Here is a 14,750-nt window from a genome sequence, read left to right on the forward strand (position 1 = left end):
GGCTTGATATTAAGCTGGTTTAATGTCTTACAGAAGCTGTTTTGAAAGCTTTCCTTTTCCTCTCTAGATCCGTCTCCCTGGATGGGTGACATCTCTTATCATCAGTCAGGCAGTTCTGAGTTGTGCCTTTAGATAATGAAAACCAAGACCTTGCATATTTCTCCCCAGCAGAGTTCTTCCTCTGTTTCCTTTCACCTCAGATGTTTGGGTTTTTTCTGTGTATATCCCAGTATTTCAGTCTCAGTGTTCTTTTCTCATATATTAGACTCGCAAAGGAATTGGAGACCTGTCTCATGGTTCAGGAGGTGCTTTTTGTCTTCATCCAGTTTCTTGTCTTGCAATTGAAGTCACCACCTGTAATCCTCCCCTGCCTGGAGTTTGTCACTTCTGATCCCAGCTATGCTCCTTCCCATAGCATTTCTTCATTGTGGCATGACAGGATTACCATGTAGCGCTCCATGGGTTTCCTTCTTGGCTGAAAGGCATCAGGAGAGGTTTATCTCTTCAGTGCTGTTCATTTATTTCAACTGACTTCATTCATGCTGCCCTTTTACTGCATCCCTTCCCTCATCACACTTGCCCTGTATGGCTGCAGCCACTGGCACACACACTGCAGAGGGAGGAACAGATTATTTCATAAATGGTCAAGGTTGGAAAACAGCTGAAGCTCATCCAGTTCCAACCCTCTGCCATGGACAGGGATGTCTCATGCTAGACTAGGTTTCTCCAAGCCCTGTCTGACCTGGCCTTAAACACTGCCAGGGATGGGGCATTTACCACTTCTTCAGTCACTCTGTTCCAGTGCCTCACCACCCTCACAGTAAAGAACTTCTTCCTTATATCCAACCTGAACCTCCCGTGTTTCAGTTTAAACCCATCACCCCTTGTCTTATCGCTACACTTCCTGATGAAGAGTCCCTCTCCAGCATCCTTGTAGGCCCCCTTCAGATACCCACCTGTATGTTCAACATGGCATCTGCACCATGCTTGATGGCCCTGATCCAGTACTCAGAAAGGTCAGTGCAAAGATACTACTGAAATATAAACACCTGAAGGCAGTGTTAGATGGAGAACCAGGGACCTCCTCCCCTTTAGCATGAAAAGATTAGACCAACAAGTGGGGACGCCTGGAGATCCATCTCATTTGCTGTCTTTTAGGGGATTTTTCCTGTCCTAAAGCCTGGATCAGTGAATCACAACAGGCTCTGGGTGCTTTGGTTCAGGCAGGTATGCTTGGGAATACACCATTTCACTTCTAGCCGTGTGCTGAGCAAATGTAATTCCAAAGCCATCACATCCTGCAGCAGTGAGACCACAGGAATGGAGGAGAAATGATCCAGCAGTGAAGAAGCTACAGGGTATATTTGGGTTTGCCCTTTAAAAGCAACTACTGTACCTCTTAAATCTCAATGAGATGCTGGAGAGCAGCTAATGCTCTGCCTCAGTGTTGGAGATGGAGCTGGCTGGTCTTGCTTTTGCAACTGATCTACATCTGCTGCAGGTCTGGCTGCGAACTCAGCGGAGGATCTGCTTGTGTAGCAGCAGGCTCTGAAGCACCTCCCATGTCCCCTTGCTGTGAGAGCCTGTTGTCCCTTTGCTCTCCCAGTAATTTTGGTGGCAGTGCTTGCAGGGCAGAACTGAGCTCTGGGTAAACACCCACCAACGACAGACACTGAAAAAGGGTTTGTGTCTGTAATTTTTAGTTATTTAATGCACATTTGGGTCACATCACTTGATATATGTGAGATTTCTACATATGTGAATGTGCACCAGTGTTGACAAGCTGTGGTTTTACAGCTGTTTCAGATAGTATAGGACAGCATTTACCATTTTGACTTTGCCCCTCGGGCAGCTTGTTGCATGTAGCTGTGCCCCAGGTGGGACTCTGTGGGGCTGGATTGGTGCAGTAAGGCAGTATCCTTCAGGTGTCAGAATGCCAGAGGGGACAGGAGCCTGTTCCAAGGATGCTTTCCCAGCCCTCTTGCTGCTGGGTGGGTCATCCTTCCTGGTCCCAGCAGAGGTAAAAGCTGCCATTACAGTGGATGCTGCTTAGTTCTGAGGTGCATGTAACTGAGCTGTGAGCATGTTTGCTCACCTCTCAGTTTTTGGACTCCAGTGGAGGCACAAGGAGCTGCAGGCTTCTCTTCAGGAAAGTCAAGGCACAGTTCACTAGGCAAGAGAGGACTGTGACACAGAGGGCTGCAAAGAGAAAAGTGCTGCTGTTTCAGCCACTCACTCCACAGCAAAAGAACATTATCATGTCCAATAAATAAATAAAAGCATCTTCAATAATATGATTATATAATGATCTATTTATATATAGATAAAAAATATATATATAAAAATAAATAAAAGTCATCACGGGCCTTGGATTCCCAGAGCAAACAACACAGCGGAACTGCTCCCTGGTCCCACTCCTATCAGTGCCCTTTGCACTGGGGACAGGAGGAAGGTTTGGGTGGGGAAGAGGCTGCTCACAAGCTGAGCTCCCTCCACACTATGCAAGAGAGCACTGCATCCCTCAAATGAGCACTAAGTAATGGCAGCCAGCAGCAGGGTGGCCACAAGCACTGGGCCCACCAGTGCTGGCTAGAATTGAGAGCAGGGGCTTGAGGAGGGTCATGGTAGAGGCGGTGATTCAGGGATTTGGGTGACAGGTTTCTTGGTTATTTACCCCATCTGTTTCTGTGATATGCTCCACATCTAATGAGCATCACTTGGGAAAGGAGGGCAAGATGCTTTCTTTTTCTGCTATGTCATGAAGAACAATTTAGCTGCCTCCTCTTAACAGCTTTTATTGCCATTCCTCTCTTCATCTTTGGTAAGAAAGCAAAGTGCTTTCCTGGGAATCTACAGCCAGAGTCTGCCTTCAGTGTTGAGGCTCTTGCAAGCCTGAAGAACACCTTCAAATGGTGACAAGTCTTGCAGAGGAGACTTGGCATGCAACTAAACTAAATAATATAATCTGTAATGCAAACATTTATAGAGCAAATAAATAACTCTCAATGAATGTGCCTTATAAATAAACTCACACTTTAATTAGCAGGCTATTTCTAAGTCTTCCTTCCTATAAACAGCTAGCCCTGATAACAAACCTCTTCCAGTGAACACTGAGGCAGTAGTATCTTCTGTGTGAAGAACTAACCAGGAGGAGAACTTCTGCCATCTGATAAAGGCCCAGTGCTGTCAGCTACTGAATTGTGTTTTGGTGATGGGAGCTGTGGGGTTTTATTTCTTTTCTATGCCAAAGGAGGGAGCTCAGGTGGTCCAGGGACAGTGGGGGCTTTGCAGAGCTGATGCTGCACATGTTGGCTCTGTCCTATCCGGGTACTCTTAGTTATAAGCCCAGCCTTACCTTTAACACGTTTTAAGCTGTCAGTGACCAACCCTGGTGAGGAGTGGCCACAAACAAGGACTTTGGTTTTGAAAACCATGTTAAGGGAAAAAACCTTAATGGCTACAACATTTTAAAGACATTTCCCCCTTCATCTAGACTTCATTAGAGAAATGCAATATGTTCAATTGCACTTGACTGCAATAAGTGGTTCCTACCTGGAGCCTTGAAAACCTTCTTCCATTTAGAGGAGGTTTTTCTCTCAGGTAAGCTGTGTGTGTCTGGTTCCATTTCTTCCCATATCAAGATGGACGGCTTCTTCATCAGCCCATACATGCCTGCCAAATTAACAGGGTATCAGCTACATTAACTCATTCAGCTCTGTCTTGAACTACATCGTTATGTTTCTCCAGATGAAATATTGCCCCTTGCAACTATTTCTGATTAAAAAGCTGAACATAATAAGCTCTATACTATTCACACTGGGGAGGAGGGAGGCCATAGTTTGCAAGACTTAGAGTGTAAAAGTAATGCTGCTCCAAAGACAGTTATTCCTTCGCAGATCCATTGAAATTTGTTATTACATGTTCCATTGGAATTTCAAATCTTTTTTTTTTTTTTTATCAGTTGCTTGAAGTTATTTTTAGGAAAGCTTTGGAAGCATTTCCATCATTTATGTGAAGAGGCCATACCGAATAAACAGGAGAAAGCCCTGTTGTCTGAACAACCTAATGCACTTCAAAAGGCTCAGCTACACACCGTGGTGTCAGGTTATTTGCAGAAGGTCAGATCAATTTTATCATCAGGCAAACATTAGCACATTACTTTTCTTAGAAGCAAAGCAAGTCAAGTTTTTTCCAAGAAATACATTTGAGGAAAAATCAAATGGCATTTGTTAGAAACCATCACTCACTGGGGCTTGTTCTCTTTAAGGCACTTACTCCCTTATTACCTTTGTAACGGTAAGCCATTGCATCCAAATGTCATACAGGGGCAAATCTGGGTTTAAAAGTTTCCTACTCTGTAGGGCAAATGAATCAGAACTGGGGCCTGTGTGTCTGTGGTGAAGTGGATAATCTTTGAGAGGGGATTTTATCTGTTTGCTTACTTAACTTCAAAAGAGGGTTCTGACCCATTAAATGCAGTGTCTACTCAAAGGACCATGTCCTTTAAACCTGGTGGCTGCTGGAAGTTGTCTCCAGACAGTGGATGTAAAGGAGAGGGGGAAGGATGGCTGCTGGTTGAGGGAAAGGTGACTTCCTAAGGAAAGAAGCGCCCTGCTTTGCTTTAAGGAAAGAGAGTGGAGTAAGGTTTGAAGGAAAGTATTTCCTTAGTGTTGATGCAGGAGTCCAAGGAAAGCTCTGGGTGAATTCTTCTGGCCAAGAACTGTCTGTGTCTATGCCATGTTTGCTGAAAGCTGTAACGAAAGACATGTTGGGTGGTGGTTGGCTCCTGTTATCTGTCCATACCTGTAATGCTGGCCCTGAGAAAGGAGACTTGGACTGAAGCCCTGATTCACATCAATCCTGGATGCAGCAGTCTGTCACATGGTTTAACTCCCTGTGTTGTTCTCATATATCAGATATTGATCATACATCTCACTTGTCAGATATGATTATTAAAGTGCAGTGCCACATGCATTGTAACCATGGTCTGCGGCACGTCCCTCAGGGAGGCAGCAGCAAGACTTGCCTTGTCCCCAGTCCTTTCTGCTTCTCAGAAAACAGTGTTAAGACTTAAGGTCCTCATTCATCTGCTCCCGTCTTTAGGTTTCAGAGTCAGTGCAACACCCTGTTTTGCATCAGACGGTGTGAATCCACATGACTGACACATAGACATGACCTGTGCTCTGGAGCTGGTGGCATGCATAACAAATCTGCTAGAGAGGTCTAAAGAGAGATGCAAAGAGCAAATGGATGACAGCAGCATTCCTCTTGCCACCACTCTTTCCAGCATCCAAACATTTGGGGATGCTGTTTCTGCTGGATTATAGACTTTTATTGTTAAAGGCTGTAATTTATTCTCCTGTTTCTGCCTGTATTTTTATTTTCTGGACCTTATCCAAACGACACTGAAGTCTGCTGTTTCTGAGTGGATGGATGGATAAGAAGGGCACAGTCCCTCTCTTATGGTTTGTATGGTTATGGGAACTGATCAGGAATTTTCCATCAGTGTGTTTACTCATTGGAAAACGTGGTCTCCACAAATTGAAAGCAGGATGGAAATCTGAATCTCTGATGAGGACTAAAAGCTTTCCTGGTGCTGCATGAGTCTTGGGGAGCAAGAAGGAGAGAAAATGCATTTTTAATACATGTAAATATGAAACCACAAAGGTGGCGAGAGGGAAGGAGTGGAAGGCAAGAAACCTGAATGGATTTTTAGTTTCATATCGATGACATCTCAATTAATTTAATGATGGGAGTGGGGAAAACAAGACTCTAATGGGGGACAGACACTTGGGCTTTTACAGTGAAAGGAAGTTCAAATACAAAATGGGTTTTCAGGAGCTGGAAAAATCATGACTTTCGGGGTCATTTGGCACAGCTACAAGGTTTAAATGGGCTTGAGGTCTTTATGTTGTGATTCCACCCCTGGGACAAGGCAGAATGGAACTTAACTACATTAAGACCTATAGGGAAAAGCCTCGAGGAAGGGGGAAAGTAGTTAGGGGTAGTGCCAGGTAAACATATAGACATAAGTGTCTGGTTTACCCACTGGGAATGGTTCTTTGATGGCAATGTCTTTACAGAAGGAATTACTATTACTATTCATTATTGAAAATAACTGTTTCTTCTTTACCAGTCTGTTGTTTTAAAGTTAACTCCATTTAGTCTGGGGTTAGAAATCAATGCTACCTGGCATGGCTGTTTGGCAGGATAATTTTGTATCAGACAGCTTATAGGTTTCAAACTATTTGACCAAACCATAAGAATAATAAATGTACTTCCAGAAAGCAGGGGAAACCACCCAAGAACAGAAGGAAGGCTCTGGTTTTTGGACAATATTTCCATAGCAAATCATTTGACTGTAACAGAGCATCAATTCTAAGAGGTTTTCACCAAGTGTGTTTATAATCCATAGACCTGCAAACCAGGTTGATTTTTAAACCTCTGGTGGCAGACTGTTGCTTGCTCTAAACCGGTGCATGTAAGACAAGATTCCTAAGTCAGCCTACATGGGGTGGAATTGGGCTCTGTGCTGGGATTTTTAAGAGGATTTACCACCGCAGGCTGTACCTGCCAGGCATTTCCTCCTGGAGCCTCCCAAGAGAGCTGGAGGAACAACCTAGTGCCAAAGCAAAGCTCCTTGGGCTGAGCTGACCACAGCCAGGCCAAGCCCAGTGTCCTGCAAGGAAAGCTCAGTTTGTTCTTGCCTACTTCTTCCTACTGGAAATGCCACAGTCATTCCTCTGTGTTACCTAGGGGTCGGCAGCATAAGTGTTGGGAAAAGAGTTTGTTATTGGATGGGAAATGTCAAGAGAGTAGATTTGAAGTAAATGAATACCCAGAAGTTCAGTAACAAATACTGAGTAACATTTGTTTGGTGGAAGCTGTCCCACTCTGGTTAAAGACACACAATGTTTCTAAACTGGTACAGAGTTAAGCTCTTGTTTGGGACATGTTTAAATTAGCATCAAGGTTAAGTAACATCTGTGAATATTTCCAGTGCTCACAGAGCCAGAAATCAGTTTTGCATCATGCACAAGTGGTAAATAAAGAGTTTCCCAGAGACTTTTGCTTTTCTGTTACCTTGCATCTAATCCTGCCACTGCAATTGCATGGAAATGTGTTGATCATTTGTTTCAGGAACATGTCACAAATATCCCTGCCTTGTGTGGTTTAATGATGGATGAAGCTTGGAAATGGAACTTGTCTGGGGTTTGTTGTAAGGTAAATTTAGAGCATGTGAGTAAAATTCATATGAGCTAAGTGGGGGCGGTGTGAGGAGTATTGCATTAGGGTGCTAGAGAAGGCTTCTGGCAGAATTTAGGACTAGAAGAGTATATACACAGTGTAACGTCAGTATCCAGCTACCTGGGCTTTGTTTGGTTTCTATGTAAGAAATGATCCATTTCTGTTCATGTTGACTGCAAACATAAGATTTAGAAGAAAGCTAAAGGTCACAGCAGCATATGGCTCTTTCACCTCCTCTTTCCACAATATTACATGACAACATGTGCTGAATGCATGCAAATAAAATAACCCACTTCTTCATACATGGCAGACCAATGTGGATTTTGGTTACTGCTTAAAGATCTTGGTGTGCAAACAGAAATCCTCCAGCCAGCAGCAAACAGATAAACAAGGACAAGAGGTAGCGGCCTCGAGCTGTGCCAGGAGAGGTTTAGACTGGATAATAGGAGCAATGTCTTCACCAGAAGGGTGCTCAGGTGTTGGAACAGGGCAGTGCTGGAATCGCCATCCCTGGAAGTGTTCAGACCTGTGTAGACAAGGCCCTCAGTGCCATGGGTTAGTGGTGGCCTTGCCAGTGCTGGGGAATGGTTGGACTGGATGGACTTGACTTTCCAACCTGGTTGATTCTATGATTGTATGAAAGTGCTGATGTGCACGTCAGGGCTCTGGGTACCTGCTGGATCCTACCACAACCCAGACTCACTGTTCACAGCCCAGCTCCTGCTTTCTGTGCCTGGGTATTCCCGCACAGCTGCCTGCCGGGCTTATGCTTTGGGAATCATGAAGTTCTCTGGCCTATAAAATACAGCTGACAGGACTGATCCTGCCAGGATTAACACCCAGAGTCCTGAGGGCTCTGCACAGATCTGAGCTGCCAGCCCCTTCCTGCACACTGAGTGGGAAACTCAGTCCAGTGCAGCAGCAGTGTGATGTGGGGGATGGAGGTTTGGAGCTGGCAATGAGCAAGGGAGGAGAAGTGTTGATGCAGCCTTCCTGGATTGTGTAACTCTTGGATCGTGTGGGTTGGTGTGTACATCCAGGGTGCTTGGCTCCTGGCGGAGACATTGTCTGATGAAATAAGAGACTTGCAAAAGCACTTCAGGGAAGTGAAAACTGCCCTCCCATCAAATGTCGGTGTTGACACATAGCTGCTTGTGGAGACAGAAAAAAGCACATCCACTGCAGATGATTCACAGGTTCTTAGCTTAAAACAAAAGAAGCTTTGAATGGGCATTTCCTGTTATCCTAAAATAAATGACTCTTCCCAACCTATAGTTTCAGAGCAGGATCTGGGTTGTTTCATAGCACCAATGGCTGCTGTATCAAAGTGCTTCTGTAGTTTTGATAAATCCCCAGGAGACAGAAAGGCAATATAGCTCCAAGCCAGTTCATCTAAGACTTCTGGATAACCCATATTAGAGGCATAAAAGCATAGCTACAGAGATTCATCATTTGATGCACAAGTCCAAGCATGGTCATTTGCAGCCTGGAGAATGGCCTGATTTATCCAAGGTGGCCTGCAGTTGTTGTAGCTGGGTGAAGTTAAATAATGCAGTACTGTTTAAAATTGCATGAGTTTATGGTTTCATTTCCTCTGTTCATTCATAATTCCTACTCCCTCGTAGATTACTGCAGTCAGTGATTATCCCATCTGTCCAATCAGTCTCTGAAGTGAGCGGGAATGGCAGGCTGTTGTGACTCTTCCTTGCTCATGCACTAAGCTATACTTTGGCAAAGGAAAGATGAACTTGCCCTCTATGGTGAGGTTTAGGAAAGATGAAGGGCCTAGCCTCTCATCTTAAGGAAGATGTAGCATGGAAAAGATAATGAGGAAGGGCTACTTTCTAATAAATCAATTTGATCGACTGCATTGACAAAAGAATTTCTACAGCGTGCCCACCACACAAGGGAGCAGTTCAAATGTCTCTGTCTCCTGCTCAGGCCCACCACAAGGATCTGTCTTGCTGTATCTCTGTCACAAGAGAGCCTCCATGGACTAAACTGTGTGACTGACTGAAGTGGATGCTGAAGGAGAGACGCAAGGCAAGTGCCAGTACCAGGAGAGCATCTCCCGCTGCTACCAAAGGCAGAACAGAACTGCCAAACCAGCTCAACCTTTAGAAGAGGTGGAAGCTGTCTGAGAAGCCATGGGGCTGCTCGGAAGAAGCCTTGATTCTTCAATGCTCTCTATAGTTCTGCCAGGACCTCAGTACCCAGCCCTGAGCAAGCAACCGCAGCTCTGGACACCTCACCCTGGCCAGGATTAGCTCTACTTGCACTGCTGGTGTTGCTGCCCTCACAGCTCTCTTCAATGGAGAGCGTGCCTGTGTGTCCCATGATGTATAGAAGATGGGTTAACTAAACCTGCCTATTTAAATAGATCAGATGATCCAGGTGATCTTGCTTGGACTAACTTCAGAAGAGAGCAAGTCTGACTGCAGCACTGTGGGTATGAGAAGAGATGGCTGAGGATGACAGCCTATTACCTCCCACTGGTCTGGATGTCTACATGGGCCTTTGGAGAACAACATTCAGAAACAAGCACTTCCCATTGCTTTGGAGCACCGAGGTGAAGTGCAGGGTGAGAAAGTCTTCCAAATATGGGGCCTAAGATTATTTAGGAATTAATGTTATTAACTTGCATCAGTTATTTCCCTGCTCATGGAAAACGTATTGCCCTTCCTATTTAACAGATAGGGACAGAGGGAAGCTGTTAAATGTACCAAAGAATGCAGCAGTGGTCATGTCTTAGCTGAGATTCAGGTACAAGAAATGAAATCCTGACCCTATGAAGATCAGCAGGACTCTTGTGAGCAACTTTATCTGCATGAACAGCGAGAGGCTGTGCTGTGCAGCCAGAGGCATTGCTCACACCAGTGTGTCATCTCCCCTGCAGAAACATGAGGCATTACAGAGGAATGGAAAAAAAACAAGGAAAGAGTAGGTGGAAACAACTGGGATGAGTGATGAATACTATGAGGAGTGGGAGAGAAAAGTGACAAGGAAGTGGGAAACCACCTTTGGTCCCTGGAGTGAGAGAAGGAAAGGGTGGCAGATCCCCCAGGTGCTTTGCCACTGTCATTGCTCTGTGCACTTCACTGGTGGTCTACAGACCCACAGATGTTATGAAGTTTGGCAGAGCTCAGCCTGCTGTGCAGAAAGACTTGAGGGACATTAAAGACACCAAAAGGAGAAGACAGGATCTCTCAAGACCCTGGAAGTGTTTTGAGTGCAGCTAAAGAAGAAACACAGTTTGAATAATGTCTAAATCATGAGAAAGGCTGAGACTAGATGTGAAACATCCACTTTCTCCATCCTGCTTGTCCTGGCAGTTTAATTCAGGAAACTGAACTCTGTGCAGGCTGGCAGCTTGTTGGGGCTTGCTGCTCTTGGCAAAGCCAGAGACAGCCAGTCTTTGGGCACAGTGCAGTAAACACTGATTTCACTTAGCCCTGTGTCTGTTGAACCTGTGTCTGTGATGAGGTGAACCCCATGGTACTGTGGCAGCAGAGCCTGCAGCAGTTAGTCAGCCCAGCACTCTGGTTGCCTGAACCCTGCCCGAGTCAGGTCAGGGTGCTGCTGTCTGTTGGGTCTTGCCCATCTCCACGTTTTTCTGTCTCCTTGTCCTGCCCCACCCTCCCTGCAGTCAATCCTGAAAATCCTGAAGCAGTTGCCAGCATTTCCAGGCAAGGTGCCCAAAGAGCAACACAGCAGTTTCTCAAGCAGCACTTGGACACGGAGCCAAGAGCTCTTGCAGGGTTTGAGAATACAAGCTCAAGGTGAGCAATTAAGAGTCCTTCTCTCCTCTTTTTCCTCCTGTCTCTTTGACCTCCTGGTCACAGAGAACATTTAAACATCTGATCTGAACACACCACAAGTTAAAAGCTGGAAGAACACAAGACTTTTATGAACTAAGTTAAGCATATTGTGGCTTTGGAAGGTGGCTGACTTGCATTTCTCTGTATCTTTGCATTACAATCTCTTTAAACATAATAGCACCTTATTAATTTGTGCTGCCAGCACAAAACAAAGGCATTGGCCTACCTGAAAATTTGGGCCTCCGGGCCTCTACTAGAATAAAAATTTAATGATTTTAGCTGTCATCAGTTTTTTAATTCTAGAAGGAACCATGACTAGGGAGTTCTGACTCCTCTCTGTTACTTTGAAAGGAATTTAGGATGCATTTCAAAAGCTGTGTTTATATCAAACAAGTCTTTTTTCTTATAGTAACAAAGATATAATGGTAAAAATTTGCTATGGGGGCAAGTTATTAAAAATCTTCATAAAAAAACAGCACAAAAATTGCTTTCTTTGGAAACAAAAAATTGTATATGCATAAAGTGCGTAAGAGAGATTCTAAATGGAGAAAGCTGTATAATGTCTGGTTCCTATATGCTGTGCCGTGTCGGCTCCTACAGCACCAACTCTCTTCTCTCCTTGTCCAGAACCTGCTTACCAAACTGCACGTTGCAAGTGGGGAACCTACCAGTGTGGTCTATTGATTTGCTTTAAATCATTCTGTTATCAATCAGCTGGTGGCAGGTGATCGTGCTCACCCTTGCCAAAAGTATTACAGCAAATCCTGCAGAATAAATGCCAGCACTCACATGAAACTGTTAACAGAGCAATGCAAGAAAACTCTGAGGTTTCTTTTCTCCTCCCTACCCATACACAGTGCTTTGATCTGCCATGCAATTGGGTCAGCACTTGGGAAATGCATTTCAGTATCCCCATCTGTGATTTGAATACTATGCAGGAGACCCTAAATGTAAAACCTCACAGATCCTACAGTAGAGTACCCTGTCAGGCCAGGCTGGACAGGGCTTGGAGCAACCTGATCTGGTGGAAGGTGTCCCTGCCTGTGGCAGGGTGTTGGAACTGGATGAGCTTTAAACTCCCTTCCAACCCAAACCATTGTATGATTCTGTTAAAAACCCTTAACTAGCACAGGTATTCAAAAGGAAAAAAAAAGGCAGATATCACTGGGATAGATCCTCATTTAATTACAACAGCAAAGGCCTGTGGAAATCAGCAGCTCCCACAGAGCACTGTTGGTTAAGAAAGTCTGCGTTGTTCATTTCTGGAGCAGGAATATGCTGGCTCACAGCTTTGTGAGCTTTTAGGTCTTGTCTTTACCAGAGTAATTGTACTAGTGCAAATCAGCCTAAATGCTGATGGAGGCAATGGAGCGTTTGATCTGTACCCCTCTGTCAGTGTGCAGGGCACCTGTTCCTGGAGCCTCTGGGCTGCTAGTGAATAGAAGTGCTGTATCCTGGGCCATGCAGAGTCCCGCAGGAGCTGACCACAGGTACTTCTTGTCTTTTGGATGCTTCTGAGGGGAAAAGCAATGTGAGATAACCTGTGCCATGGGGTCCTGAATAGCTGCAGCTAGCAGCAGGTATTGGCTGGGGTTCCCTACCACCCCTCTGAAGGCTATCCGCAGTAGTGGAGGCTTCGTGGTGCATGATCTGACTTCCAAAATGTCCTTCCTCTGCAGATCCTGGCAGCACAAAGAAAAGCCTTCAGTGCTGGGCAGCAATGCCAAGGGGCTTATCTGTCGTGGTGAGGTGTGGATGCTCTCAGAGATCTCAGCTCAGTGGGAGCAATCAGAAGCTTCTCTGGGGAGACCTCAAAGGGAGCCTCAGTGAAACCACAGAGAGAAGAACAAGGAGGAGAGGGATGGAGAAGCTGGAGAAGGAAGGTGGCAGCATGGTGAAGCAGTGAGAGAGCTTTGCTGCTCAGACATGCCTTAGGTAGGTTCACAGTGGAGGAGAGGGTTCTTGCAGCCCTGCAGGCAGTGAACTTACAGCCCAGATGGCTGAGGCTGACTCTTCTGTCACTCCAAATAGGTGTAAAGTTATGGCTGTGAGGATAAAGACTCCTGGATAGCAGAGCTAATTCAGCTGGGGTGTAAACCAGCCTGCCCATTGGCACCCCTCGTCTCACAACACTGGAGAGACTCCCCAGCAGCAGTGCTTGCAGTCATCCCCTTTAAGACATCACTTGCCTTGTGCTGTCCCTGGTGAGCTGCAGGTTGTGTTCAGTCCCATGTCCCCACAGTGTGGTCCAGGGACCCTGTCCCAACCTGCCAGCCAAAGCTCCAACCTGACTGCTCTTAGGAATCCCACAGCAGGCAAGAAGACAAGAGGGAGCTCAGGTATTTTAATCCAGAAGAAGTTAAAATCAGACACATTCTTTCCTCTCAGGTCACTGTCCAAGTGTCCACTCCCCCTTGTTCATCTCTGTTTTATCCCCAGGTGCCTTGGTGGGACCTTCTCCCCCTAATTCCTTGACCTGTCTTGCCTTGCTCCAGAGACTGGGGTCTACTTGGGCCTTGCACAGCCACCAGAGCAAGCTCTTTCCCCTGGAAAAAGCAACATTTTTTTGTTTGACACTAAGAATAGCAATGCAGTTAGAGTGTTATAACCCATTTTCTAAAGCATTTGCTGATGAACTACAACCACATCACAGTCTTGTGCATTTTGATATCTACCATAGGCAAAATCCATAAGTTTGCCCTAAAAATTACCTTTCAGGGATAAGTGGCTTTCTATGAAGGTTTTCATTGTCTTCTGATACTCATCTTCAGTCATGTGGAGCTGGGCTACCTCAGTGCTTGAGGAGCATTCTTCTTCTGTAGCTGTACCCTTCTCTCGAGGAGGCCAGTGTGCAGCAGACACCCTGAAACCTGCTTTATTCAGGTTCCTTGCAAACATCCTCCCAATGGAGCTGTTGGACACGAGAATGACAATTGCTCTCCCTTTCACATCAGTATTCCTCTCCACAATGCCAAAGGAGAAGAGGATAATGAAGCAGGCCAAAGATGCAATAGAAATGCATACGAAGCCATAGAAGAGGCAGGAAAGGGTCGTCGCGAGCAGTAAGTCTGTGGCCCGCAAGAAGAGATGCTGCAGGAGGATAATCATGGTGAGGAAAATGAGCTGCTGCCTCCTCACTCAAAGGCAAGCAGAGTAACCAGTGAGGAGCCACCACATGCAACCAGGCTGTTATAAAGCCAGGCAGCGTTGCGAAACATGCGTAGGCAAGTCCAGATCCCGTGGGGAGGGTGAATCACTTTCTGGGATAGGCCAACAACGGGGATTTTCATACCATGTTCCTTTCCAGGAGAGAGCAGTGCTGTGTTTGTCTTGGCTTGGCTGTGCACTTGGATGCTTTCCTGGGCTGAAATGTGAGGATCTGTTTGGTAAGGGCATTTCATCATGTGTCATCTTTAGGGCCAGTGATGGATAGAGTTTATTTTGAAGCAGCCATTTTTTCTCGAGTTTCTTAAAGCGGTCTGTGCATGGCATTGGGAAGCCATGGAGCAGAAATAACCCTGTATCTGCTTGGCATGCTGCAGCTCTTAAGTTTAGCACTCTCAGTACTGCCACAAAGCAGGCAGATTGAGTAAGGCTGGGAAAGGTCCCAAGCAGGCACAGAACTGGAAATGCTGCCCCATGCAGCCAGCTCTTGTTCTGGTGTAAAACATGCCATGCCAGGGG

The 14,750-nt window shown here is 45.6% G+C and overlaps 2 protein-coding genes and 1 long non-coding RNA gene across 6 annotated transcripts in view; 2 read left to right on the top strand and 1 right to left on the bottom strand.

Moving 5' to 3' along the window:
- PAK5 (p21 (RAC1) activated kinase 5) overlaps nt 1–14,750 on the top strand; it is a 176,599-nt gene that overhangs the window by 41,863 nt on the left and 119,986 nt on the right. The gene's annotated exons all lie outside the window — the stretch shown is intronic.
- On the top strand, nt 1,890–2,294 carry LOC133273510 (uncharacterized). The gene is made up of 2 exons (XR_009744854.1): nt 1,890–2,020; nt 2,117–2,294. It is a non-coding gene; the product is annotated as an uncharacterized LOC133273510 (long non-coding RNA).
- On the bottom strand, nt 2,014–14,218 carry LOC133273509 (uncharacterized). Of its 3 annotated transcripts, none has more exons than XM_061461843.1 (3): nt 13,778–14,218; nt 3,553–3,672; nt 2,014–2,199 (listed from the first exon to the last, which is right to left on the bottom strand). In XM_061461843.1, the coding sequence occupies exons 1-3, from the start codon at nt 14,172–14,174 to the stop codon at nt 2,099–2,101; spliced, it is 618 nt and encodes a 205-aa protein (XP_061317827.1). In that variant the 5' UTR covers nt 14,175–14,218; the 3' UTR covers nt 2,014–2,098. The 3 variants fall into 3 exon arrangements, with proteins under 3 accessions (XP_061317827.1, XP_061317829.1, XP_061317828.1); XM_061461845.1 differs by lacking the exons at nt 2,014–2,199; nt 3,553–3,672 and adding exons at nt 12,313–12,580; nt 12,671–12,748; XM_061461844.1 differs by lacking the exons at nt 2,014–2,199; nt 3,553–3,672 and adding exons at nt 12,313–12,580; nt 12,668–12,748.

This window comes from Pezoporus flaviventris, unplaced genomic scaffold (genome assembly GCF_033815535.1).
Source record: "Pezoporus flaviventris isolate CSIRO_AGI_PZ_B2104156 unplaced genomic scaffold, CSIRO_AGI_Pfla_v1 ptg000031l, whole genome shotgun sequence".
In the NCBI taxonomy this organism is placed as follows: Eukaryota; Metazoa; Chordata; class Aves; order Psittaciformes; family Psittacidae; genus Pezoporus; species Pezoporus flaviventris.